Source organism: Apiospora aurea (assembly GCF_038362705.1).
Source record: "Apiospora aurea strain CBS 24483 chromosome Unknown utg000006l_segment0_segment0, whole genome shotgun sequence".
NCBI lineage: Eukaryota > Fungi > Ascomycota > Sordariomycetes > Amphisphaeriales > Apiosporaceae > Apiospora > Apiospora aurea.
The window spans coordinates 4,141,179-4,165,707 of NW_027117393.1; the positions used below are offsets into that span (position 1 = coordinate 4,141,179).

Genomic DNA, 24,529 nt, shown 5'->3' on the forward strand with positions numbered 1-24,529 from the left:
GATATCGATACCACCTCGTTCCTTGATTCGAAAACGCGGGTGGACGAACCGAATGGCTTGGTGACACTGCATATGCGTGTCAGGTACAGATGCCCACCATCTGAAATGGACAAGGCACGACTTGGCAGTGTGGCAAGTGGTTCGCTGGGCTGAACTCCTCTTCTACAGGCCACTGAAGTCCCGTGTCAGGGCAGCCAGCCGGCTGTGATACCCCAATGAGCAGATGATTCTTGACATCTGCTTGACATGCTTGGCGCCGGCAAGGGTTTCTAAAAAAAAAAAAACCTGCTTCATTGCCAAAGCCACGTGCCCTTCATGGCCTGTTTAGTAAGGAGGAGTTTGGTGTACGCTTTCGATGGCCACGAAAGATACACTTCAGTCGTAAGCAGAACTCGGCAAGACTTTGTTAGCTCGCATCAAACTGCAAAACAGGCTATCATGACCCCATACTCTACATGAAATTGTACGATCCAACTATCGGAGGTAGTTCTTGGGTATGTCAGAAGTACCCTTTCGCAACGGCGTTTTCGTTTAACGTATTCCTTGCATAACGAAGGCCTACAGAGGCTTCATCCATGGTATTAAACGGTATCCGCCAAATAGTAATAGCTCAAGCGGGAAATGGTACACAAGCTGCACCATGTGAACCTCGCTTCTTTACGAAGTGTATTCCTATCCTCCTGGAGAGATGCCATATCCCCCTAAACGACCATTCTGTGATGCACCGAGTTGACTGTACGAATGATGTGTCCTATTCTTGGGCCTGTCTACAGCCCGGACCGGTAATACCGTAACACGAACGAACATGCCGGCAGTCTTCAACGTTGGCCTCTCTCTGTCCGAGTTTCTCTGTAAGACAGTGGACGAAGAGTAAAACGTCGAGTCGAACCCGCTAACACCGATAACCAGCCACATATCCCCTATCTATCGGCTTTACCACAATACCAAGTCCCGTGGTTCCCACGATAGGCGACGATATAGCGGTCGGTCTTGGGATGCGTCGTCACTTGCATGCGTATCATCACCCATCTCCAGCACTCCAATTCCTCCCCCCTCTCTCTCTCTCTCTCCATAACGCTAAGCGTGGATATCTGTCCATCACAATCATGCCGTGTGGATTTGCGAGAGCTTCGATGCAGCTGCTTTTCCTTGATAGAAGGAAGCTAGCAAGGCACGCACGTGAAGGGGGGAAACTTGGAGCCGTAGCGTATAGAACCAAGAGTACCTGGGCGGCCTCCCCCACCTACGCACCCATATAAAAGGTTCCGATTTTGGGTCTGGCAGGAGTCTACGTCAACTCACGAACCATGGGACTGCCAACTTATACTCTGGGTCGCGCTGAACAAGGCAATTATATAATCCAATTCCATTTCCAAGGGACGAACCTATAGGGAGGGAGCCAATGTTCGGTAAGCAAACCGGGAAGCGAAGTCATCCGCAGCCGAACTTGAGCAACGAATGGTACGGGTATTGCACAATGACGCAATACCTTTTACAGCACCACAGGCGGTTTATTCTGGATGTACGACAGGGGAATATGGAGGAGAATGATATTCCCAGCTGGAAGGTTACCTAAATACTTCTTACCAACTATTAACCGTAGTAAGCTGCAAGGCATGCATGTTCAATCCCAGTCGTTTACTCATCACATGTATTTCCTGTTTTACCTGGTAACTCGCCAAGCAAGCGAATAGACACCGACGTCGTCGCCGTCAACCTGAACCACCAAACCGGGACCACGTTTGCACAAATTTGCATCTTTCTGTAGAGTCCATTACATTATATTAGCTGAACTTTTTATGCTGCCAGCACAATTTATGTACAATATCATCGTCCTTCATTACTTGACTATGCATCCATCATCATCATCAACATCATCATCTTCACCACTCGTGACCAATCACACTCCAAGGTTCGTGCAGCTTGTCGCTATTATCATGTGACTGCCTTTGGTAGTACCCCCTTCTTCCTTAGGATCCCTCCCACGGGTTCCTTCCCTCGTTCCTCTCTCCGCCGCTTAGAAAGGGTTGTAGCCCAGGCAGTTGGCGTACTTGGACGCGCAGAAGCTCATGTTGGCGTCGGGCGCGACGCGGCAGTCCCCGTACGCGGCCTCGCAGAAGCCCTGGCACTTGGACTTCTCGGAGGCGCAGAAGCTCATGTTGGCGTCGGGCGCGTTGATGCAGGCGTCGTCCTGCTTCTCGCAGTCCTGGAGCGTCTCGACGGCCAGGCCGGAGCAGCCGACGTACTCGGCGGCGCAGAAGGACATGTTGGCGTCGGGCGCGAAGGCGCAGACGGTCTGGGCCTGCAGGCACGCGCCCACGCACTGCGTCTGCGCCTCGTCGCACGCGATGATCTGTGTGTTGTCGCCGTTGGCGGCGGCGCGGCACGCCGTGTGCGTCGCGGCGCAGGCGTCGGCGGCGGCGGCCGGGGTAGTCGGGGCCGCGGTGGCCAGGGCCGAGATGAAGGCGAGGACGATGGTGCTGGTGAACTGCATTTTGAAAGGTTTGGGAGAGTATTTGGTGGCGGTTTGGGGTATTGGATTATGGTGATGAAGAGGATATATGAAGTGGGTGATTTCTCTTGAGGTAGGAATGCACTGGCTGGAGAGAGTGAGGGACAGGAATCTATCGAAGGATGCCCAACGGTATTTAAGGTATGTTGGTGAAGGATGTCAAGGATGTCACACCGCTTGGCATTCCATCCTTCCTACGTCAGTCTCGCCTGCATTCGGAGCGTAGCGTGAGCATCGTCGGTTGCGTTGCCGCGGCATTGTTTGCCGCTACGCTCTCGATGCGATGCTATATTCCTCGTATCGAGCCGGGTTGGTTGGCAGGGTATAATGGTCACGTTGTAGGTTGCGACCTCGACGTCCTCTTCCACCAATGGCGGCTCGCGATCACGACCAGGCGTTGCCGGAAAAAGCAATGGATCTGCATATTATCGCCAGCGACATGGGCTAGTCTTGCGTTAACACGATGTGTTGTGCATCGGCGCCCACTCCGGGAGAATTCCTCAATTGAGCCCAATCCCACTCGTGCCGCACATGTGCTGGAAATGCGGCGCGCTGTGTGGTCAGATTTCTTGGGGGGATTTGGTGATGGCACACCAACCTCCCCGCGGATAAGGCTCCCAGATACCACTCCATCGCCCCATCAAGAACCAGATGGAGAGATCTAAATACATATAACCCGTCATTATTCAGCCGGGGCGGCAGGTTCGGCGCTGGCAAACTTTGCCGGTCCAGCCATCATGCCTGCCCGCGAGAGCAACGATACCACCCGCGGCAAATTGAAGCCCGCTTTGAGTAGCATTCTCAAATCCGCCACCAGGTCCAACGCAGCAGGGCTGTCCCTTGTATTTCTGATTACAACTACTGAGATTCAATTCAGGTACCAAATCACATATCCAAGCACGCCGGATATCGTGTCGCGAGCTCAAGCATCCCTCTATTCGGAAGGATAGAAAGGTCCGACGAACATGGGTACCAAGTATCACGGGTGATGCCGCATAGCTGTATCCCTGAGAACGCATACACCAACATTGGCGGCAGCGTCATTTCTCCACGGAACACTCTCGTGATATACCTTATTTCCAACAGATAAGCTGCTGGCCATAGTCCACCTCCCAGTCTATAAAGAATTAGATGTGTCCAACTATAGCTTACATGAAACGAAATTACGTCCAAATCTCAAAGAATACGCTTAGGCGTTGAGGATAAGAGAACAACCTGGGCTACTAGAGAGTGCTGTGAACCGACCTGTGAATACTGTTAATGCCCATCATGTCTGAGCGTGATGTGGCAGCGGACAGCCTCTTTCTACTGCCAGTCTAGGTGCCGCCGAGGGTTTGACGGAGAACGATTGCCAAAAAAGACATGCTACCAACGATGATGATACTGGAACGTCCTACATGTGTACAGCTTCGGGTTCGGCGGATTCGGCAAACTGGTGTAATGCCTGTATGTATGCAGTGGCTTGATAACAACGATAGAACGAGCATATGCACAGGGGATGGCACGCCGACAACCCAATGGCCTACATACATAATGTTCGAACTTATGTATGCATATATGTAATCCAAGATATACTCATGTCCTAATGAAGGCCCATGGAGTGGGCTGTGAGGGCAAATCGAACCCTCTCGTTCGCTTATACTCCCAAGCCCGGTGAATGAACACCAGTTATCGCCTTGTAGTGTTCGATGCGTAGTCTCGCCATATGGGATTCGCTATACACTCACCCGAGGTATGCTTTTCGATAGGTGTTCGTATATGCACTTACCGGCATCTCAATACGAGGTCTAGCCCAAGAGGCAGATCCTGTGTCAAGGGGCGCTTAACCAACCTCCTGACCAGTCAAGTCGTGATTTTCATACAACCATGGGGTAATACGTCACTGTGATATGCGGCCATGTAGCTTGAGATAACCGGCATCATCTACGCAACGTACGCTCGGTACGTCTTTGAAGGTGCTATGAGATCCAGGGGCGTGATGTGGAAGGCAGCCTTGTGGATGGAGTGTTCTCGATTCTCACCTTGACAAGCGAGTTCACGTGAGTCCGATCAAAACAAAAGCTGGAAGACAGAAGAACAACCGAGGCTAGGAAAAGTGCAGGGCAGTAATATCCCTGGTGGTAGGTTCTTATTCGAGGACTTGTAACTTGGTGGTCCATCCCGCTCGTTCGCAGTCTGTCCTCGTAACTTCCGATGCCATAGCTACAGCTCATACTTGATCAGTCTACGTTTCTCGGAAGTCCCATATGCACATTACACCACGCACACTGCTTGTCTCGAGTCGCGGCTCGGAACCAGAACCATGAACGTAAAGAATACTGCCCCAAAGCTTCAGCTCAGCTGCATCAACCATAGCAGAGGCGTGGGCTGTTAAACCATCTGCCCTGCCCTACTGGAGGGAACGGGCACCCGTCCTTCACATAAGCTCGCGCAGTATCTGCCGCGTAAATTCCACCAAAGACATGGGCATATGTCTATTCTATCCGAACAGGCAGCATCTAGTTCCGCAGCACCCCCCTCGAGCACTGACAGTAGCAACGTGACACCAGTCTTCTCTCTTACTGACCCTCTCCCCCCTTCCCGCTCCGCACCACGAAATACCTCCCCCGCCGTCTCGCTCGCCCCCCGCCAGCGCATCCCAATCCTCCGCCTCATTCCTCTTCCCCCTCTGCTCCTCCACCCGCCTCCGCCTCGGCCGCCGGCTGTGTCCCACCACGTCCTCCCGCGCGAGCGCCTCCCTCAGCACCTCGAGCCCAATCGTCTGCTCCCGCCGGCCCCGCGCCGTCTCGTCGCGGATCGCGGCGAGGGGCGCCACCCCGGCCGTGTCGACGCCCTGGATCGAGCGCACGAAGTGGAGCTGCGTCCGCAGCGTCGTCAGAAGCGCTTCTTCCTCCGCGGGCGTCGCGGGGGGCGGCAGCGCCGAGAGGCGCAGGAGGTGGTGGAGGGTTTTGCTGGTGATTTCGTCGGCGTCGTTGTCTTTGGTCTTCTCAGCTGGCGACGTAGCAGAAGAAGAGGGGTTGGAGGGATCCTGGTGCGGCAGCAGTGACCGGACGGACCATGTAGGCTTGGAGAGGACGGAGCGGATGCCGGGGTCGGAGCTGTTGGTGTGGTTTTGTCGGATTTGTGGAAGCCATGACCTCGTCACGGATGCTATGCCATTGGCCCTTTTCGCTGACTGTGTATACCGACTTGACGGGGTTCTGAGTCGTTGTCGTATTGCCTGGCGGCACTGGGCGCATATCGTGCTATTCATGGTTTTGTGGGAGGTGGCTTTTTTACACACTGCTGGTGCTGCCTGCAACGGTTGAACCAATGCGCCGGAAAGAGGTAAATAAAATGGATGTATGGCGTTTATCGCCTACAAGGTCTCGCCACGTGACAATAAATAACTGGCTCAGTGGCTATATCGGATGCGAATTTGCAGATCGTGGTAAAACGCAAGACAGCAAAGCAGGTGTTTTCACTGGCAAGTAGATCTGCTTTCCAAAATGCCGTACAGTTGGTGTAAGGTGCCCATTTGTGTACTTCAGGGTCGTTCTTGGGCCGCTTGCAGGGGACGTTGGAAAGCTGAAGCGTCATAGCTCTGGTGGATTGTTTTAGGTCGCTGCAGCGGCATCCTTCCACTACCAACATCAACCGACCACTACGCTACACTACCTACTACGCCGACAGACGACGACCCGTTCGAACACACGCAATCACGCCCGTTTCCATATTACACCTATACAGTTATATCCAACATGGCAGGAGATCCGCGAGCTCTGCTTCAGAAGGTCAGCATCATCCTGCCCCACCACCACCATGTGGGCACCCCGCCATCCAGAAGGCGATGCTGATGAAATGTCGATACATACACATAGGCCGACAAGACGCTGCAGAGCGCGTCGAGCGGCTTCAGTCTCTTCGGCGGCCGTGAACAGAAGTACATGGATGCGGCCGAGCTCTACATCGAAGCCGCCAATGCCTTCCGCATGCAGAAGATGAGTACGCTCGACCCGCCGCTGTAGCCGCCGTTACCGCATTGCTGTCGCTTTGCGCCCAACGCCACCCGTACAGATAGATAGCTAACGCACACGTCCTTGTGCTACCAGACCGAGAAGCAGGCCAGGCCTTCGAAAAGGCCGCGCAGGTCCAGGATAAGAACCTGAAGGAACCCAACGACGCCGCCAACGCCATGGTGGACGCCTTCAAGGTCTACAAGCAGGAGTCGCCCGAGGACGCCGTGCGCGTGCTCGAGTTCTCCATCCAGCAGTACTGCAAGACGGGCAACTTCCGCCGCGCGGCGCAGCACAAGGAGTCGATGGGCGAGGTCTTCGAGACGCAGCTGGCCGACACGAAGCGCGCGCTCGCGGCCTACGAGGAGGCCGCCGGCTGGTACGAGGGCGACAACGCCGCCGCCCTGGCTAACAAGCTCTGGCTTAAGGTGGCCGACATCGCCGCGCTCGACGCCGACTACTACAAGGCCATCGAGCAGTACGAGAAGGTGGCGGCCGCGTCCCTCAACAACAGCCTCATGCGCTACAGCGTCAAGGAATACTTCCTCAAAGCCGGCATCTGCCACCTCGCCACCGGCGACATGGTTACCGCCAACCGCGCCCTCGAGAAATACCGCGACATGGACCCCACGTTCCCCAGCAACCGTGAGCACCAGCTGCTCGTTGACCTGCTCGCCGCCATCGAGGGCGGCAACCAGGACGACTTCACCGACAAGCTGTTCCAGTACGACCGCATGTCAAAGCTGGATAAGTGGAAGACAACCCTGCTGGTTCGTGTGAAGGAATCGATTGTGGAGGCTGGCGAGGACTTCTCATAGAGCAGGTCTACGGGAGAGGAGAGTATGTTGATTTGGGATCGGTGCTAAAGCCAAGGCGTTTTTCTGGGTTGAATTCAGGCATGACTTATGTATGCAAGTAAACCAAGAAAGCATGGGGAAGACGCGAGTGCGATTGTATACTCGTTGCAGTGGATTACGATAGAATACATGACACTGGTATCTACCTACACTCTCCTGTTCACCTTCAAAGCAAATGGTGTTCGTTATCCCCATATCAGGAGCTATCTCCATCCTAGACAGCAAATCTCAACCGCCAACAATGTTCAGACGCCTCAAACCATGAATTCTACAGCATAAGTGTACAGCTCCTCCATTTCCTCCCAACGCGAAACGCCATAGCGTTCAACCAGGAATTGAATCCTATCCTCAAATTTGCCGTCGGGAAAGGACAGGTGCTTGTTGTTGCGGAACGCGTGATGGATGGCCCGAATTTCTTGCAGCTTCCAGCTCTCTGCAGCGGATGCTGGCCGAGGGGACCAACCAGGGCACATAAGGTCCAATTCGCTGGCCTTGACGATCTCGTATCTTATGGAACCTGGGGGAGGCTCGAACAGGGCCTCGATGCGAAACATGTGCTGGCAATACGTGACATCCTCAGCCTCTTTGCCTTTGCCGAAGAAGAGGGTTAGGTTCTCAGGGGTGTCCTGTCCTGTTACAACAAGACGTCGAAGGGGAAGACTTTATACCGAGACGTTTAGTATCTCAGTAACAGGAAAAGGGGGAGGCTGTGCAGGTCAGCTCACCGAAAGCCGAACTCTCTCATACGAACAGGAATTTCACCATGTGCAGGGAGGCCAAGCTGTTTCATCAAGGCCTGAGCCGGAGGATCCTGACCTGCGATCGCGACGTAATAATGCAGGGCACAGAACCTCTCAGAGCTGCTGCCGTTGGTGGTGAGATGCTGGCAGTAGATCTTGTGGAAGCGCCAGTCACACTTCTGGCACTCCTTGGAGCAGTAGAGGACGCCATGGCATTGGGAGCAGTACGACATATCTTTGGTGTCAAGACTGTCTGTATGCTTGCAATAGGGGTTGCCGCACTCCTTAGTTGGCTCCATGTTGTCCATGAGACAGACTTGCAAGTGTGATGAGATGTCGTGATGTGAGGGAAGTGGAATGACTGATAACCCGGATGAATAGAAGAGAGTGATGGAGGAGGGACAAGCAGGCTTCCTTCGGGGAAATTTGAAGAAATATGGAGGAGTAAGAATGGAAGGGAAGGAGCACCCGGAGTCTTGCACTTCATGTTCTTGAGGAGGAAACCACTTTCCTTGGATCGTAGTTACCTTATGGGCTCCTTCCCAACTTAGGTATGCTGCCAGCACTCGGAAAACGATCAAGTGGAATGATCAAGAGCGTTACCATGGCCACAGAATCGAGTTGCTGCATGGTATCGTTTGCTTAAGTTTACCAAATGTCTATCTCACTCTCGGCCCTTGGATAGACGCTGATCGTATTAGTTGCTCCAGCGTCTTGTCAATATCGTACTGTTCATATCACCAAAGAAACCTGGTATCAGAGCCGGAAGCAAACAACGTAATTTGACATTACCCGTTGCTCATACTCATGATGGCAGAAAGGCTGCTATTCGCATCAAAGTGGGAATTCACAGTTGATATTCATGAATACGGGGGATTTGTTTGGTTGGCGCGAGACTTGATACGACATGCAAGACAGGTAGGTACATAAGGTACCTATTCATACCCGATACCCATTGTTATTTAGCTAGGAGTAAGGAGCAGCTCGACTATATGCCTCGTCGCCTGTTTAATAAGGATTTATGCCTGTGCAGTATCCTACAGTGCTAATATATTCGTTCTCATTAGGCAGAGCCAGGAGACCAGGCGCCAGAACTATGACTTTAGCTGTTCCATTTGCAACTGGATTGGGGAAATGCTCAATTTTGGCCTATTACCTACTTCGAATGCGATGCCCAGGTTTAATTCAAATGGCATACTCATCTAATGCGACTTGGGTACGCCGACTGCATCTCACCACACTTCCTACGTGTAAGCGAATGTCAACTAAGTTGTTAGTATGATCATAGCTGGGATTGGATGGGAGAAATATGCATCAGAAGCTACGCGCCTGTCCTGAGTTTTCTCATGCCGCGCAGCTCATTGTGACCATGCCTGTTGCTGGTTGATGCAAGGTTGCGTTGACCATATTATGGTTGAGCGGCATCAAACGTCCATATCAATCAGACATGGCACTTCTGATTTGACGACGGGGAAGGACGAGACGCTCCACTCTGGCCCATGTATTTATGCCAAGCCAAGACTTCAAATGTTCCAATTATCAGCAAGAGGTAGCGTGGTAGCCACATTGATAAGTTTATCGATAGCGCACCAAGCCGGGGTGGTGGGGCTTATCGTAACCTTTTTCGACTTTTTTGTGGTATCAAGAGCTTTCAATTCAACATTGCCGCCGACATTGGGCAAAGAAAGCCAGTTGCTGTTTCAGACAAAATGGCGACTTTGGAGGAGAAGCTGGACAAGATCCGGTCACCCAATCTTCAAAGCCAACAGCAGACTGTCGTCATCCTCAACGCCGTCGAGGAAACGCTTAAGGAGCAGGACACCCCGCGGACCCCTACAGGATATTTCGCGGCCCTGCTCGCCCTTCTCAACCAGTCGATCGCGAATGGCCAGATCAACAAGGAACTGACGCCTGCCGTCATCTACCTTCTCGATCTCATCACCCCGTATGCGCCCCAGCCGCTCCTTCGGTCCAAGTTCACCCAGATCCTCCAGCTCCTCGCCCCAGTTCTGCTTCTTGCCGATGCTGAGGCGGCGCTGCTGAAGTCGTCCGTCGGCTGCCTCGAGTCCTTGTTGCTTGCCCAAGACGCGGCAGCATGGAAGCTTGCCACAAACGAAATCAGCCCCCGGCGGGCAGTAGCAGGTCTTCTGAACCTGTCGCTGGACCACCGGCCGAAGCTGCGGAAGCGAGCGCAAGAAGCCCTGAAGAAGGTCCTTCAGAACCCTCCGCCGAGTCCTTCCCTCGACCACCCTGCTGCCGATCTTTGCGCAGAGACTGCCATGAGAAGCTTGGCAGAGCAGGCCAACAAGGCAGTTATCTCGAAGAAGCAGAAGAAGGACGCCGAAAACGACCCTGCGCTCATCCACGCCCTGCAACTGATCAAGACTATTACATCAGGCAGTGGCGGATGGCCCAGCAAGAACATCGAGTCTCTATGCGAGCTCCTGCTGAGTATCGCAAAGAGCGGCAACGAGCACATGACCATGGCTGTATTCGACATCTTCGAGATGATCTTTGGAGGTATGGCTGCCGACGAAGCTGCTTCTGCCAAACTTCCTCGCCTTCTCGAGATCATCTCCGAAATGCGCCCTTCGTCCAACGATACGCAGCTTCTACCACCATGGATCGCCATTCTTTCGCGAGGTTACGAAGTCGCTGCTCAGCTAGAGCCCGAAGAGACTTTCCAGAAACTCCCGGAGCTCTTCGAGATGGTGTCATCATTCCTAGAGTCTTCGTCGCATAACATCAGAGTCTCTGCATCAGAGTGTCTCATTTCATTCGTTGCCACATGCGTACCTAACCAGGTCATCCTCGAGCCGTCCATCTTCGACGAAAAGACCCTGGAGAAGATCGCAAAGCATGCCGAGAATCTGCTGAGTGTCAAATTTCAGGCTGCCTGGATGGAGACTTTCAACGTATTTGGTGCCATGTACGATTCTCTGAGGTGGCGGGCAAACCCGATGCTCCTGAACCTTGCCAAATCTGTTGGCGAGATCCGTGGTAACGACTCGTTCATGGGTAAGAAGGAAGCGGACGAGGTGCTTGGAAAGGCTATCAGAGCCATGGGCCCAGAAGCCGTTCTCAGCGTACTGCCTCTCAACCTCCTGAAGCCCGTCAAGGGCCAAGCAGGTCGGGCTTGGTTATTGCCTATTCTGCGCGACTACACAAGCAACACCAATCTTCAACACTTCAAGAGCGAGTTCATTCCTTTGAGCGAAACCATGTTCCAGAAAGTACTTGACCATGGCGACGCACCAAAGACTATGGAGACCAAGATCTACGAAACGCTTGTGCACCAGACGTGGTCTATCCTCCCTGGGTACTGCGATCTGCCACTGGATCTGACGGTGGCTTTTGATAAGGAATTCGCCGAAATGCTGGCCAATCTGCTTTATCAGCAGGTTGATCTGCGTCTGGATGTTTGCCGGGCGCTGAGAGCCCTTGTCGAATCCAACCAGGCAATCACCGCAATTGAGGAGGAAGAAGACATGATTCTCCAGAGCAGAGTCTCGAAGGAAGATGCTAAGAAGAACCTGGCTTACCTCGGCACCTTCGCCAGTAACTTACTAGCGGTCATGTTCAACGTGTATAGCCAGACTCTGCCCCAGTCGAGGGGCCCCATCCTGCAAACAATCAACGCTTACTTGAGCATCACCCCCGAGAACGAGCTTGTCGAAACGTTTGACCGTGTCAGCGAAATGCTTGCAAATGCTCTGACCGAAGCCGCCAAAGAGCAAGAAATCGCCGCCTCGTCTGTTCTAGCAGCCCGAGCTGACAAGAAGAAGAAGGAACAAGGACCCTCAACGAGCCAAACACTAATGGATCTCGTCATTACGATGTCTGCATATCTGCCGCGCCAGAGCTTTGCTGCACTCTTCAACATCGCGTCTCTTATTATTGTCAAGGACGATGATCCTCAGCTCCAAAAGAAGGCATACAAGCTTATCCCGCGCTTGGCAGACTCCGAGAACGGGCAGGTTGCGCTCAAAGAACGGTTCGACGAGCTGCAGGGTCTCTTATTATCCAGTGCTGAGAAATGCTCCGTGCCTGCTCGAAGAGAGCGACTTGCCGCCATTACTTGCATGATCCCGTTCATCCCTGACAGCTCATTGCATTTCATCCCAGCTGTTCTATCTGAGGTTGTCATCTGCTGCCGAGAGAACAACGAACGAGCAAGAACTTCTGCATTTGAGCTCCTTGTGATTATGGGCGAGAAGCTCGAGGAATCCGAGGGTAAGCCGATTCAGAACAACAAGATCCCGGGCATGCCGGAGGATGTTCCGCCAGGCAAGGCCAGTATTATGGAATACTTCACCATGGTCAGTGCTGGTCTGGCAGGTAGCACTCCGCACATGATCTCTGCCACCATCACGGCCATTACTCGCATCTTATACGAATTCCGCCAGTCGCTCAGCAACGAAATGCTCAGTGAATTGGTTTCAACACTGGATCTCTTCTTGACTTCCAACAACAGGGAGATTGTCAGGAGCGTTCTCGGATTCGTTAAGGTTTGCGTCATCAGCCTACCAACAGAAATGATGCTTCCCAAATTGGCCACCATGGTTCCGAACTTACTAGTCTGGTCGCATGGCCACAAGAGTCATTTCAGGGTGAAGGTCAAGCACATCTTGGAGCGTATGGTGCGACGCTTTGGTGTAGATGTCATCAACAAGCATTGCCCCGAAGAGGACCGCAAGCTGATCAACAACATTCGCAAATCGAAGGAGCGCAGCAAGCGGAAGAAGGATGCCGCCAAGGGCGAAGGCGATGACGACAATGAAGAGCAGACCAACGGAAAGAAGAAGGGTCGGTTCGAGAGCGAATACGATGAGGCCCTGTACTCAAGTGACGATTCCGAGGCCGAGGCCGAGTCGGACGACGATATGAGCAGTGCCGCATCCAAGAAAGGAAGGAAGGGCGGCAACACCTACATCATGGAAGATGAGGATGAGCCCCTCGATCTTTTGGATAAGAGGGCGCTGGCCAGCATATCGTCTACCAAGCCCGTCAAGATGCGCAAAGCTGGCAGGACTAAGGCCAAGACCGACATGGACGGCAAGCTTATCCTGGGACAAGACAGCGACGAGGACGACGCCATGGTCATCGACACGCCAGCTCACGGCGATGGTGATAGCGGTGTTGGCGCTTACGTTGCGGCTCTCCGCGGCAAAGACGTTGGTGTCCGTGGTCAGCGTGGCCGCCTCAAGTTCAGCAACCGTCGCAGCAATGATGACGATGAGATGGAGGTCGACGAGGAGGAAGTCGCCACCATCCGGAAGACAGTCAACAAGGGCCGTGGCAGCCCCCGGTCGCGCGGAGGTGGTGGCTTCCGAGGAGGCAGCAGAGGCGGAGACCGAGGCGACTCTCGGGGAGGTGGCCGTGGTGGCGGCGGCTTCCGGGGAGGCAGAGGAGGCATTTCCGGCGGTGGCCGACGCGCTCTTGGTGAGGATAAGAGGCATGGGCCTTCTGCCCGCGGTGGTGGCAAGGTGGGAAAGCCTGCCTTCAACCGACGAGGCGGCCGCAGGTAATGCGCACAAGGTCAGGGCCATGTTGAGTTGTTGATACCCATAGTCTATGGCTGGCCCGAATTAGGGGCGCCTTGTTAGATATCCCTCCCTGTCGACGTAACTTGGGTTCCTGGGGTTATTTCTATTCATGTATCTTTCCACATAGATCGTCTTTCTCTCTATCTGCATTTTCGGGTTTACGAGGCTACTTGCTTGGGTTTTCCCTTTCATTGTAAGGAGTACTGGTACGGCGAAGGATACGAGAAAAACAAAAGTTTTTGAGATTCATTCAAACAAAATGGAATTTAGTGATCCACAATGCTGATGCTGATTATATATGTATGTACGTGAACGACGGGCATGGTCTTCTTTACACCCAAGAACTCCTGAACTCCCAAAAATAGTACATCTCGTAAACGACCCCCTTCCTGAGGACTTGGTCCCTATCGTCTCAATGGTTCCTCTTCTGCCTTTCGCTCTCCAGAACTTTGGCGCTGCCTGCTTCCTGCGTCTATTTGAACTTGCTGTAGATGACGGCGAAAATGAGAAGAACCAAAATGGTGATAATAGCAATCGTGATTATCCGATTTGTAGCCATCCTGCGAGTTTGTTGTCAGTAAAAGCTGCCCTCTTTGTCCTTGTCTCGCTTTGTAGGGGGAAGGGCCAAAGTCCATTACCTACGCGCCATGCCACGCAGCGTCTTGACGCTGCGGTCGACGTAGCCCTCGCTCTCCATGAGCATGTTGCCGGTGTGGGAGATGCGCTCGCGCTGGGTGTGGAGGTCGGCGAGGGTGCTGGCGCCGATGGACTCGGTCTCGTGGGCGAGGGCCTGGGAGTTGCGCAGGCGCTGCGTGCTGCGGTCGAGGCGGTCGGTGCCGCTGAGCAGCTGCTGGCGCTGCTCGGCCTGCGCGTCCGACGCGGGCTCGTCGGTGTAGCGCGAGCCGAAGAGGGCGGCGCGGTCGTCGGCCAGGGACCGCAGCTTGCGGCGGTACTTGTCGACGTCGGTCTCGAAGTTGCGGAAGCGCTGGTTGATCTTGGTGCGCGAGGCCGAGGGGATGTTGGCTTTTTCTAGGCGCATTGCTCCTAGCTGTTGTTCAATCCAGTCAGTAACGTCATCTCTTATATATAAATCGAGTTTCGGATTTCGATTGCGGAGCCAGGTATATGGTGATGGTGATGGTGATGATGATGATGATGATGATGATGGGGTCGATTCGAGGATTCTGTTCGTACCAATTCATCGGCTTCCTCCAGCGCTCGCTCTCCCTGGCTGATGGCGGCCTTTCGCGGCTCGCCGCTCAGCTCGGGGATCTGGTCCAGCTTCTGCGTCAGGTCGGCCTGGACGAGCTTGAACTCGGCCTCGTAGCTGCTGAACAGCTCGGAGCCGGCGTCGGTGTCGAGGGGGTTGGCCATGATGGGCGGCGGCTGGCTGCACGGGCAGTCTCGGCTCGTTTCGGTTTCGTTTTTAGGGATCGATCGGGCTCGAGGGGTTCGAGATTGACGTCGTCGCCGAAATCTGAAGATATACGCTAACAGGAAATGGGAAAAGAAAAACCCAACTATCTATTCTGTTGCCTGGTGGTTGGAGTCGTTGTTACTCGTTGGCGCAATGGGATTGTCATGTGTCGTTGTCGATGGATGATGTAGCCTGGGTAACTTCAGTCGGGCGGACAATGCGGTAATCAAGCATACGGGATAATCGCATATTGAAGGGTCCGACTATAGCGAATACTGGCATATTATGCGCTATCTGGCAAGGCAATTGTCGACATGGCAATAGCATTTACCTACAAACCTAGCGCTTGGTGCATAAGAATTGAACCCGCTGCTTGCATTGAAACCAACTCCACACGGTCGATGCAAGTTCCTGACAAACGAACAGGGTCTGGCCTCCGTCGAGATTGGATCTAGCCTAGCCTCTTCCATTTCCCCAGCCACCAGCCAGCCACCAGCCACCGAGAGGCAGAGAGACGGAGAGGCAGAGAGGCTGACAGAGAACCATAAGCCAGCCAGCCACGTGTCCCACCATGGGCTCCTGGCAGTAGAAAACTCGAGCTTCTGCACCGGCCGCTTGGGATTTCTCTTTCCTTTCCTCTCCATGAAAGTTGACCCCCGGTATTACAGAAAACCGTCTTCTTGTCCTCTTTCTCACGGACATGAAGTTGAATTAGCCGGGCAGACAAAGCATGGAGCTTCTAAGAATTGGATGTTAGGTGACTTTTGTCGCTTCTGAGTATTCGATCCCGTTGAGCGCCGACATTTCCTGAAATCAAATGAGAATGATTTGTAAATGCGTGAGGACCAGGACCACTTTGCACCTGCCAATAAAGTTAGCAAAGCAGCAGCATGCAGTCTGTGCTGCCGCGTAATCAGGAGAGACTCGTTAAGTGCGGCAGCCAGAATTCAAAGCGTCCTGTCTGTCCCTTTTCCCTCTATCGCCTTTGCCATGGTCTCCTGCCTGATTGGGGATTTCTTTGGCGTGAGAAAAGATATATTGTCGATCCTTTTCTTTCTATCGGTAGACTCTTGTTATTGCGCAGCGTCGAGCCGGGAATCGGGAAGAGAAGAAGTCTTTATGTTGTGCTACCATCACCAACAACTTGCATCGGTGGTGGCGTTCGTCACTGACCGTTTTGCCAACGTCGATGGAAGTATTCTTATCTGTGAACATACATGCATGCATGCAGCATGGCCGTCCATGTTCGAAACAATGGATTCTTCACATGCTTTTTTATTAATTGAACTGAAGACTCGGCGCCCGAGCGCCTGGGCAGTGCCTGTCGACCCGTTCTGGCCGACCCACGAAAAGGAGGTCGCTGGGTCCGACGATGGGAGCCTGTTTCAATCCGGGCAGGAGCTCTTGTGCACTTGTGTCAAGCTAAGCAGCTTCCGGCCTCCAGCCTCCAGTTCCAGCTCCCAGCTCCAAATTCCATTCAGCAAGCTGTCGCGGTTCAGTCAGCTCCCTTTCATCCATCGTCACTGGCAGTCTATCTACTTGACATAACACATAAATCTATCTGCCAATTGTGCAACCATTGCTGCATTTGCTATCGTTCGTCCGACACTTCACGGAGCTTTTTGATTCGCGCAGGTCCAAGATGTATCAGAGCCAATCAATGTAAGTTTCCCCAGGCTTTATCTGGTGTCTCGCAACCGCCATTGCATCATGATGAGGGCCCAGGGCCCAGCTCCATGCATGGCTAGGTCACGGTGGATGTTGGCAGCAGTCCTCCCGCCGCCCGCTGCCCGCCTCAGCTCCCGCCGCCATTGACGCGCGACGGTCATAATGCGCTGTACTACCTCGTATGACTGAGTTGGGGTTCTGCGACTCAGCTCCAGAATATTCACCTCACGGTTCACCGCCCTCCTGTCCATTGCTCCATCCGGTCCCTCCCTCGGCTTTTGCCTTTTCCTCGTGATCCGGACCCAGTACACCCAGTACACCCAGTACCTTGCCTTAGTCCTTAGTTCCCTTTCCCAGCCCTGCAGTATTAGCACCTGGCTATATACGCCGTTTCTGACTCGGTCTTCAACGTTCCTCCCATCACACAGTCAAACTGTTTTGTCCCAAATGCCCATGACATCATCAACTAATTGGGTTCCCAGGAAGAAAGTCGCTATAGTCGGGAGCGGCTCGGCCGGTATAGCATCGCTATGGGCTCTGAATCGGACGCACCACGATGTATACCTCTATGAGGCCGCCGACCGGCTCGGCGGCCATACCAATACAGTCGAGTGGAAGCAGGACAAGTTCCGATGTCTCGTAGACACGGGCTTCATCGTCCTGAACGAGGCCACCTACCGTAAGCCCGCCCGGCCGTAACCCGTGACTTGTCGCTCGAGATACAGAAGCACTAACACCACACAGCCAACTTCATCAACTTCCTGAAGAAGGTCCGTGTGCCGACCATCCCGACGGAAATGACCTTCAGTGTCTCCAGGGACCGGGGCAAGTTCGAGTGGGCTGGGACCAGTCTGGATGCCATCTTCTGCCAAAGGTGGAATCTCTTCTCGCCCCGGTTTTGGAGGATGATTTTCGACATTGTCCGGTTCAACCAGTTCGCCCTGGACCTGCTAAAAATCGACGTTGATGGCCCCAACCAAGTCAAAACTAATGGTGTCGGTGGCACCAAAGGTGTTGTCGACGAGACGACCACCATTGGCGAATATCTCGACAGGGAGGGCTATTCGGAAGCATTCAAAAGCGATTACTTGCTTCCCATGACGGCGGCCGTGTGGAGCACCAGCCCGGACAAATGCAGCCTCGAGTTTCCTGCAGTGACGTTGGTGCGGTTCATGTAAGTGAACCTGATCTCAATCAACAATACGCTTTAAACTAACTTGACTAGGTGGAATCACCATCTACTATCCACGGTTGCTGCGCGGCCAGACTGGCTGACCTTGGAGTATGGAGCCAAGTCTTACATCGATGCGGTTGTGAGAGGGTTCCCCACAAACCACCTGTTTCTCAATACGGCCGTCAAATATGTTGCCAACGACGATGATGGTCGGGTGCGCCTGCACTTCGAAAACGGCAAGATGGAGGCCTTCGACCATGTCATCCTGGCCACCCATGGAGACCAAGCCTACCAGATCATTGGCCCATCAGCCACACCAGAGGAGAAAGCCATCATGTCGGCATTTAAGACATCCGAAAACACGGCGGTACTGCATTCAGACATAGCACATCTCCCGGCGCAGCAGAAGGCATGGACCGCCTGGAACTACCTCACCCTTTCGAACCCATGGACCGGCCGGGACGTCGACAAGGTGTCGTTGACATATAACATGAACATCCTCCAGCACATCCCAAGGGGACCTTTCGGCGACGTATTAGTAACACTCAACCCTCTCCAGGAGCCGAGGAGTGAGACGGTACAAGGACGATATTCGTACTCTCATCCCGTGTACAACCCCGAAGCAGTCCGGGCCCAGAACCAGCTCCACCGCATCCAGAACAAGCGTGGCATCAGCTATGCCGGTGCGTGGACCAAGTACGGGTTCCACGAAGATGGCTTTAGCAGCGGCTTGCACGTTGCGATGGAACATCTGGGGGCGAAGCTGCCCTTTGAGTTTGTGGACTCTACATACAGCCGTGGCCGTCAACCGCGGATAGGCATGAGAGATCATCTGTTGCGTGTGATAATCCTCTTGATCCAGGTGTTTGTGGTGCAGATATTCGAGCGAGTGTTTTCGGGGTTTACTACACCAACGAACGCCAAGCGCATTACGAACTCAACGAACAGGTCGAACAGGCGAGCATTGGTCAACGGGGACAGGAAAAGGGCATAACTTGGGCTGGGCTGGCGTTTTTGTATATATTATATATCACATCATGCGCACATATAGAATGGAAATAACAGCATTACTTGTTTACAAGGTGTCGCGTCGCATTGATATCGTGGTCTGTCGTCCCATGTTGCAGGCGTCATCGAGTTGTTGCTCAAGACCGGCTGTCTCTGTCCCAGGCGGACGGAACACAAGTACTCTTTCCTGTTAGGCTAGCCAATAGGTACACTCGGTCGGCGTCTGCAGATCGCCAGACCCCGAATTTTTAAAGAAGCTACCCCTGCAAGCTGGCTCCATTACTGGCCGGTACCCCAAAAATAATTCCCTCCCGGGCACAGCAGTATCTAGCGATCATCGAACGACATCACTCCTTGGACGGCGACTCCAATTGCCCTCGGTAGAACAGCACGAACCCCGCCGTTCCGTTCCGTTTCAAGAGGCGACCAAGACGACTGGTGGCAGACGGCGATTGAGGCGACACAGATCGACATACCATCCAAATATGAACGCCTTCCCTCGAACGATAGCGGCGTCGCTGCGCAACACATTCCAGCAGTCGTCGACAGCAGCCACTTCGCGATGGGCTTGTTCCTCATGCCGGAGGGCTTTGAACGCCGGTCGCGGACAGCAAAAGACACAGATTGGCGGTGGCGCTCAACGGCGGACGGTCTGGAATAGTGCGCCCCAGAAGGCGGCGCAGGATGCACACGGGGCTCGGATGGAGAAGTTGCACGAGTTTTACCGGTACAAGAACCGGACGACTATGTAGGTGTGCTCTTGCTACCTCTACATATGCAATTGGGTCCGAAGGAGCGTTGGGAAGAGCCACGGAAGAACGAGAGAATGAAGAAAAGAGTTGGATCTGCCGAGGCCTCGTTCTTCGTCTGGGATGATTCCGAAGAAGAAGAAGAAGAAGAAGGCTTATTTGTGGCTGCGACAATTGAGGCTGTGGAGGGACATACGGTCCAGTCGAACACACTCGAATGCTGGCTGACTCTCGGGGTTCGGATAGGTACTATACACTGAGCGTCATCCTGGGAACGGTAGCGTTCTCCTACGGAAGCGTGCCCATGTACAAAATGGTAAGCCGACTCTCCAACTCCCCCCTCGCTCTTGCCAGAACCAAGGAGCCTGACTTGGCTCTCTTCCTCCTCTCCACAGATCTGCCAAACCACCGGCTGGGGCGGCCAACCCGTCCGCGCCCCGAACCACGGCGGCGCCACGGGCTCCCTCGGACCCCAACTTCGACCCCGCCTCCCGCCTCGTCCCCGTCACCGACGCCAAGCGCATCCGCGTCACCTTCAACGCCTCCGTCTCCGACATCCTGCCCTGGAAGTTCACGCCCCAGCAGCGCGAGGTCCGCGTCCTGCCCGGCGAGACCGCCCTCGCCTTCTACACGGCCACCAACACCTCCGACAAGGACATCATCGGCGTCGCCACCTACAGCGTCACCCCCGCCCAGACCGCGCCCTACTTCTCCAAGATCCAGTGTTTTTGTTTTGAGGAGCAGCGCCTCAACGCCGGCGAGACGGTCGACATGCCCGTCTTCTTTTACCTCGACCCGGATATGCTGAATGATCTCAATATGCGCGGCGTCGAGACGGTGACGTTGAGTTACACCTTCTTTAGTAAGTTTCCTTTCCTTTCCCCCCCTTTGCTGTACTCCACGCAGCCGAGAGTAGAGAGCAAGCAGCACTTTCTTTCCCCTCCCCATTGGGGTATATCGTAAGACTAGCCAAGGAGAGCTAGGTTGGATATCAAATGAGATGTATGTGTGCTAACTGTCATAACTACAGAGGCGCGGTATGATGATCACGGAAACATCCAGACTGGTGTATAAATAAATATGGGGGTTCCGCGGAGAGAACCTAAGCAGAGTAACTATACTTATATGTACCATAGATATATTGTAACAGACGACGTATGTATCAACGATGAAATGCATACCCAACGCACGAACTGAACGTTTTCATATATACGCACCCCCAATCCCCTTAGTTTACGTTTGCTTCCTTCGAAGTATGTACTACTTATCCATCTACAGAGGAGTGATCGCCGTGTGCCAAAAAAAACATGGTAGTATTTACCGTGAGGCCATTGATATATTCCATCTCTCTTATACACAACTCAGTATATACATATATCTCCATTAGCTATCAAAAGGTCGCTGTCCAACAATGACGGTTCTAGGAGGTAGGTTAGTATATCAAGAACGGGTTTCAGAAGCATCAGTTTCTGATAGATGGGGGCGTGGTTTTGACTAGTTTCGTCTACTTACAATGGCACAATAGCATGGATCTGCAAGACGGACATCAGTTAGCAATGTCGTCCCCTAGTATCGGCGAATGGCAGAATTCAAGGGGCGACACTTACGTGGGGATTGTTAATATCAGCCTTCACCTCACTCAGGAAGTTCGCGATCTCCTTGTCGCTGCCCCAGTCCACCAGCTTGAAAAGCTTACTGCTCATACCGTCGATACCATCCTCGAGGTCGCGGCGTCCCATCCAGCCAATGCGCTTCTGGCGCTCGCCCTTGGCCCAGGGGCCGATGGGCCCACCCAGACGGCGCTCGACGACGTGGTCGAAACCTCGGGAGCGCATACGGTCCGCGTGCTCACCCGCGGAACGGATATCGAGGCCGATCCTCTTGCAGGCGCGGTCCATGATCTCTGTCCAGCGGTGAAGAGCGTGGTGCTCCTTCAGAGAGCCGTCGGGACTCTCGAGCGGCACACCCCACTCCTGCAGCTCGAGGAAGCCGCCCGGCTGCAGGTACTGGTAGGCCTGGTCGATAAAGTTTTCCCAGTCGGTGATGCCGAACGTCAGCATACGCACGTGGATGTAGTCGAAGCGCTGGTGGAAGGACCAATCCTTGGTTGCGTCGTCGATGTAGAACGTGCAGTTCACCGGCACGTAGTCAGGCTGAATCGGCGACAGGTCCGTCCCGATGACCTGCACGTCTGGATTCTGGTTGGCGAACTCGATCGTCCAGTCTGTTGGTTGCCGCGATGATCATGTAAGTTACGGGACCGAATAGACATCGTGCATGCCCTTCTTTTACGGTGTCTCAGGCGAGGGTATACAGAAGGAAAATAAGAAAGAGAATATAAAAAGGGTGGTTGCATACTGCCAGTACCGCAGCCGACGTCCAGAGCATGTGTCACGTTGATCTTCTGCAGCGGTGCGAGATGGAGGCGGCCACCAAGCAATTCCATCCACAAAAGGTGCTGCAGCTCTAGGCGATCCATTTCCCGCTGCAAGCTGCGAGTCAGCTGTTGTGCGACGTGTATATGTCGGTACCTGCATGTGCAACGTACAATGTCATTCGGTAGATGATATTTATCATTGGAACTCTGATATCGTCGGCCATCCTCAAATCTGAACTGGTAATCCGATGTGCTTATCGACGTTGACATGCTGGACGCGACGGCATGAATGGTCAGCCAGGATTGCCCCCCCTTTGGCTTTTCGTGAGGGCGCATGGCCTCTTGCGGCTCAAGGACTCACGATGAGATCTCGGAGCCGATTGCGGAGTCCGAGTCGGAACGGCCGGAGTCGACCTCGAGGTCGCTCAATGTCTCGACCGGGTGGATTTGGAAGGGGCTGAGAAGGTTGGCCGGAGGCAGCTCCGAGGCCGAATGAGAGGGTTGAGGGTCTGCATGTGCGAAGACATTCCCGGGCGGTCGGGGCCCCTGTTCGTCCATGGCTTTTGACGTGGTAGCGTTGTTCCGCGGGCCGGCAGATCAGGTAGCAAACAACAAGAACAACAACAAACCACGGGCAGGTTTGGCGGCATATGGGGGAAAAAAAGGACAGAGGAGAGGAGAGGAGACACAGGCTAGCAGACCGGGTTCGGAAAACGGGGATAGATGGATGGTATAGGGGCCCCAGTACGTACTCTTTGCGGCGCAGGCCGAAGAATCGTCAGCGTCGCTCTCTATCCCCGGCCGGTTCCCATTCCTATTGAGCAAGTCTCAACCAAGATGGGGATGGGGGCGGACGACACTGGATCCTGGGCACCAAACTGCCCGCCAACCTCCCAGGATCAGGATCCAATCCATGCCCCCTGGTCGGGTCGAATAGCGCAGCTGAGCTAATACTAGGCAAGGTGCGAAAAAGGAAAGAAGGAAAGAAAAAAAAAAAAGAGCTCAGCTGAGGATCCGAGCTAGCAACGGCCACTATTCCGCCGTTGCAATGAGTCGGCTCGACTTTGGCCCATATTGGCCTGGTTCGTGTCGACCCAATAGTCCATGTTCCCACAGATTGCCATATATCCGACGACTTGCACTTACAGTAAGTAGGGCCAACCTGTCGATGGATGATAAGACCAAACGGGCCGACGGGAAGGAGGAGTCGGCGGGATCACATGAAGTGACGGGTTGAGATGACGTTGCAGAAGAAGTACAAAACAACAACTACAGCAACCTGTTACTTACACATCGTCTCCTACCGGATTGGGGTGAGAACGTTCCCTTTCCGGCATGCAAATGCTTGCGGCCGCGCGGGCATGGCTGCATCGAAGGTAGGTCCAAAGGTAGGTCCATGTCATGCACCTGGCTAAGCGAAGGAAGAAGGACGCAGGATGCACCAATGGCACAGCCGAGCCAAGCGAGGGCGAGAGGGCGAGGAGATGGTGAGCTGCGGGCGCGAGAAAACAAACCCCCGACCTGCATTGGCAAATGGGTATGTAGGTAGTGGTGGAATGGGTTTCGATACCACCCACACACACATATGTCAGGTCAGGTATGCGCTCTTGTTTCGCCTTTTTCGCAATTTCTCGAGGTCCTGCAGAGGGATATCCGGTCCCTGTTTCCCGAAGCGGACGAGAAAAAGAAAGTTCTCGAGGAGCAGGTCTATCACGTCGAGATGCAACTTCCGGCGGCAGTTGCGACGGGCTTCCACTTATCCAATACCGACATCGACATGTAGGTACAAGTATGCCACTTGACAAAGCCGCCCCGCTTCTTGAAACATTTGGAAATCAGCACCGTCCTGACGGGGCACGGCCTAAATTTAGGTACTGTATGCTTGGTTGGTCGACTGTCCCTGTCGGTTAGCAACGCCGCGCAAAGAGCGTCCGCCGCCCTCTAAAACTCGGCAACATAACCCTACATACCCTCCTTGCCATCCCGTGTGCGTCGGATATGTCGCTCATTACCCGCCGTGTCCGCAGTAAGGGAGCGATGTGACGGCGGGCACAACGGACAGTGAGGATGCAAGGGCGCTTGCCGCGCTGAACTGCTGGGGTAAAGCCACGCGGTCAGCAGGGTATTTGGAAATCATCCAGAAGGAATGAATGGGCCATCCCCACCCACATCCAGCAGACCGAGGTGGTGGTGGGCAGCGGTAGGCAGCGGTAGGCAGCGGTAGCGGTAGCCGGTTAAGGTGGCTTGTGACAATGCAACTTGACTGCGCTGCTGCACCTGCAGGCTCACCACCTGTGGAATACGTCCCATCCCATTGGTCTGCCCTCGCAACGGCTGGTCCAATAATCATGTTAGTTCTGGCTGGCTGGCTGGCTAATACTGACCTACCGATATAGGTGATTAATGTGTCACTATTCTCGGTCAAGGTGAGGCCATTGCTGCTGTAGTTGGTGGTTGGCGGTCTAAGCATTATTATCGCACATGGC

At 53.9% G+C, this 24,529-nt stretch overlaps 10 protein-coding genes across 10 annotated transcripts; 4 read left to right on the forward strand and 6 right to left on the reverse strand.

The window, feature by feature from the left end:
• Window positions 1-2,017: 2,017 nt before the first annotated feature.
• PG986_009866 (uncharacterized protein) lies at window positions 2,018-2,494 on the reverse strand (the record flags this gene model as incomplete). The annotated part of the gene is made up of 1 exon (XM_066846088.1): window positions 2,018-2,494. The coding sequence occupies one exon, from the start codon at window positions 2,492-2,494 to the stop codon at window positions 2,018-2,020; it is 477 nt and encodes a 158-aa protein (XP_066698486.1).
• A 2,492-nt stretch (window positions 2,495-4,986) lies between these two features.
• PG986_009867 (uncharacterized protein) lies at window positions 4,987-5,765 on the reverse strand (the record flags this gene model as incomplete). The annotated part of the gene is made up of 2 exons (XM_066846089.1): window positions 4,987-4,991; window positions 5,114-5,765. 2 exons carry the CDS (start codon window positions 5,763-5,765, stop codon window positions 4,987-4,989), a joined length of 657 nt encoding a protein of 218 aa, XP_066698487.1.
• Window positions 5,766-6,252: 487 nt separating this feature from the next.
• PG986_009868 (uncharacterized protein) lies at window positions 6,253-7,325 on the forward strand (the record flags this gene model as incomplete). The annotated part of the gene is made up of 3 exons (XM_066846090.1): window positions 6,253-6,285; window positions 6,373-6,496; window positions 6,604-7,325. 3 exons carry the CDS (start codon window positions 6,253-6,255, stop codon window positions 7,323-7,325), a joined length of 879 nt encoding a protein of 292 aa, XP_066698488.1.
• Window positions 7,326-7,618: 293 nt separating this feature from the next.
• On the reverse strand, window positions 7,619-8,403 carry PG986_009869 (uncharacterized protein; the record flags this gene model as incomplete). The annotated part of the gene is made up of 2 exons (XM_066846091.1): window positions 7,619-8,024; window positions 8,090-8,403. 2 exons carry the CDS (start codon window positions 8,401-8,403, stop codon window positions 7,619-7,621), a joined length of 720 nt encoding a protein of 239 aa, XP_066698489.1.
• Window positions 8,404-9,813: 1,410 nt separating this feature from the next.
• On the forward strand, window positions 9,814-13,632 carry PG986_009870 (uncharacterized protein; the record flags this gene model as incomplete). The annotated part of the gene is made up of 1 exon (XM_066846092.1): window positions 9,814-13,632. The coding sequence occupies one exon, from the start codon at window positions 9,814-9,816 to the stop codon at window positions 13,630-13,632; it is 3,819 nt and encodes a 1,272-aa protein (XP_066698490.1).
• A 490-nt stretch (window positions 13,633-14,122) lies between these two features.
• PG986_009871 (Vesicle transport V-SNARE protein) lies at window positions 14,123-15,024 on the reverse strand (the record flags this gene model as incomplete). Its single annotated transcript, XM_066846093.1, has 3 exons — window positions 14,123-14,210; window positions 14,289-14,698; window positions 14,845-15,024. The coding sequence occupies 3 exons, from the start codon at window positions 15,022-15,024 to the stop codon at window positions 14,123-14,125; spliced, it is 678 nt and encodes a 225-aa protein (XP_066698491.1).
• A 2,158-nt stretch (window positions 15,025-17,182) lies between these two features.
• Window positions 17,183-18,903, forward strand: PG986_009872 (uncharacterized protein; the record flags this gene model as incomplete). Its single annotated transcript, XM_066846094.1, has 3 exons — window positions 17,183-17,414; window positions 17,480-17,909; window positions 17,961-18,903. The coding sequence occupies 3 exons, from the start codon at window positions 17,183-17,185 to the stop codon at window positions 18,901-18,903; spliced, it is 1,605 nt and encodes a 534-aa protein (XP_066698492.1).
• Window positions 18,904-19,402: 499 nt separating this feature from the next.
• PG986_009873 (cytochrome-c oxidase assembly protein) lies at window positions 19,403-20,740 on the forward strand (the record flags this gene model as incomplete). Its single annotated transcript, XM_066846095.1, has 4 exons — window positions 19,403-19,665; window positions 19,913-19,972; window positions 20,062-20,528; window positions 20,697-20,740. The coding sequence occupies 4 exons, from the start codon at window positions 19,403-19,405 to the stop codon at window positions 20,738-20,740; spliced, it is 834 nt and encodes a 277-aa protein (XP_066698493.1).
• A 309-nt stretch (window positions 20,741-21,049) lies between these two features.
• PG986_009874 (uncharacterized protein) lies at window positions 21,050-22,601 on the reverse strand (the record flags this gene model as incomplete). Its single annotated transcript, XM_066846096.1, has 6 exons — window positions 21,050-21,086; window positions 21,179-21,198; window positions 21,274-21,890; window positions 22,025-22,151; window positions 22,215-22,275; window positions 22,405-22,601. 6 exons carry the CDS (start codon window positions 22,599-22,601, stop codon window positions 21,050-21,052), a joined length of 1,059 nt encoding a protein of 352 aa, XP_066698494.1.
• Window positions 22,602-24,051: 1,450 nt separating this feature from the next.
• On the reverse strand, window positions 24,052-24,513 carry PG986_009875 (uncharacterized protein; the record flags this gene model as incomplete). The annotated part of the gene is made up of 1 exon (XM_066846097.1): window positions 24,052-24,513. One exon carries the CDS (start codon window positions 24,511-24,513, stop codon window positions 24,052-24,054), a length of 462 nt encoding a protein of 153 aa, XP_066698495.1.
• Between the last annotated feature and the right edge of the window lie 16 nt (window positions 24,514-24,529).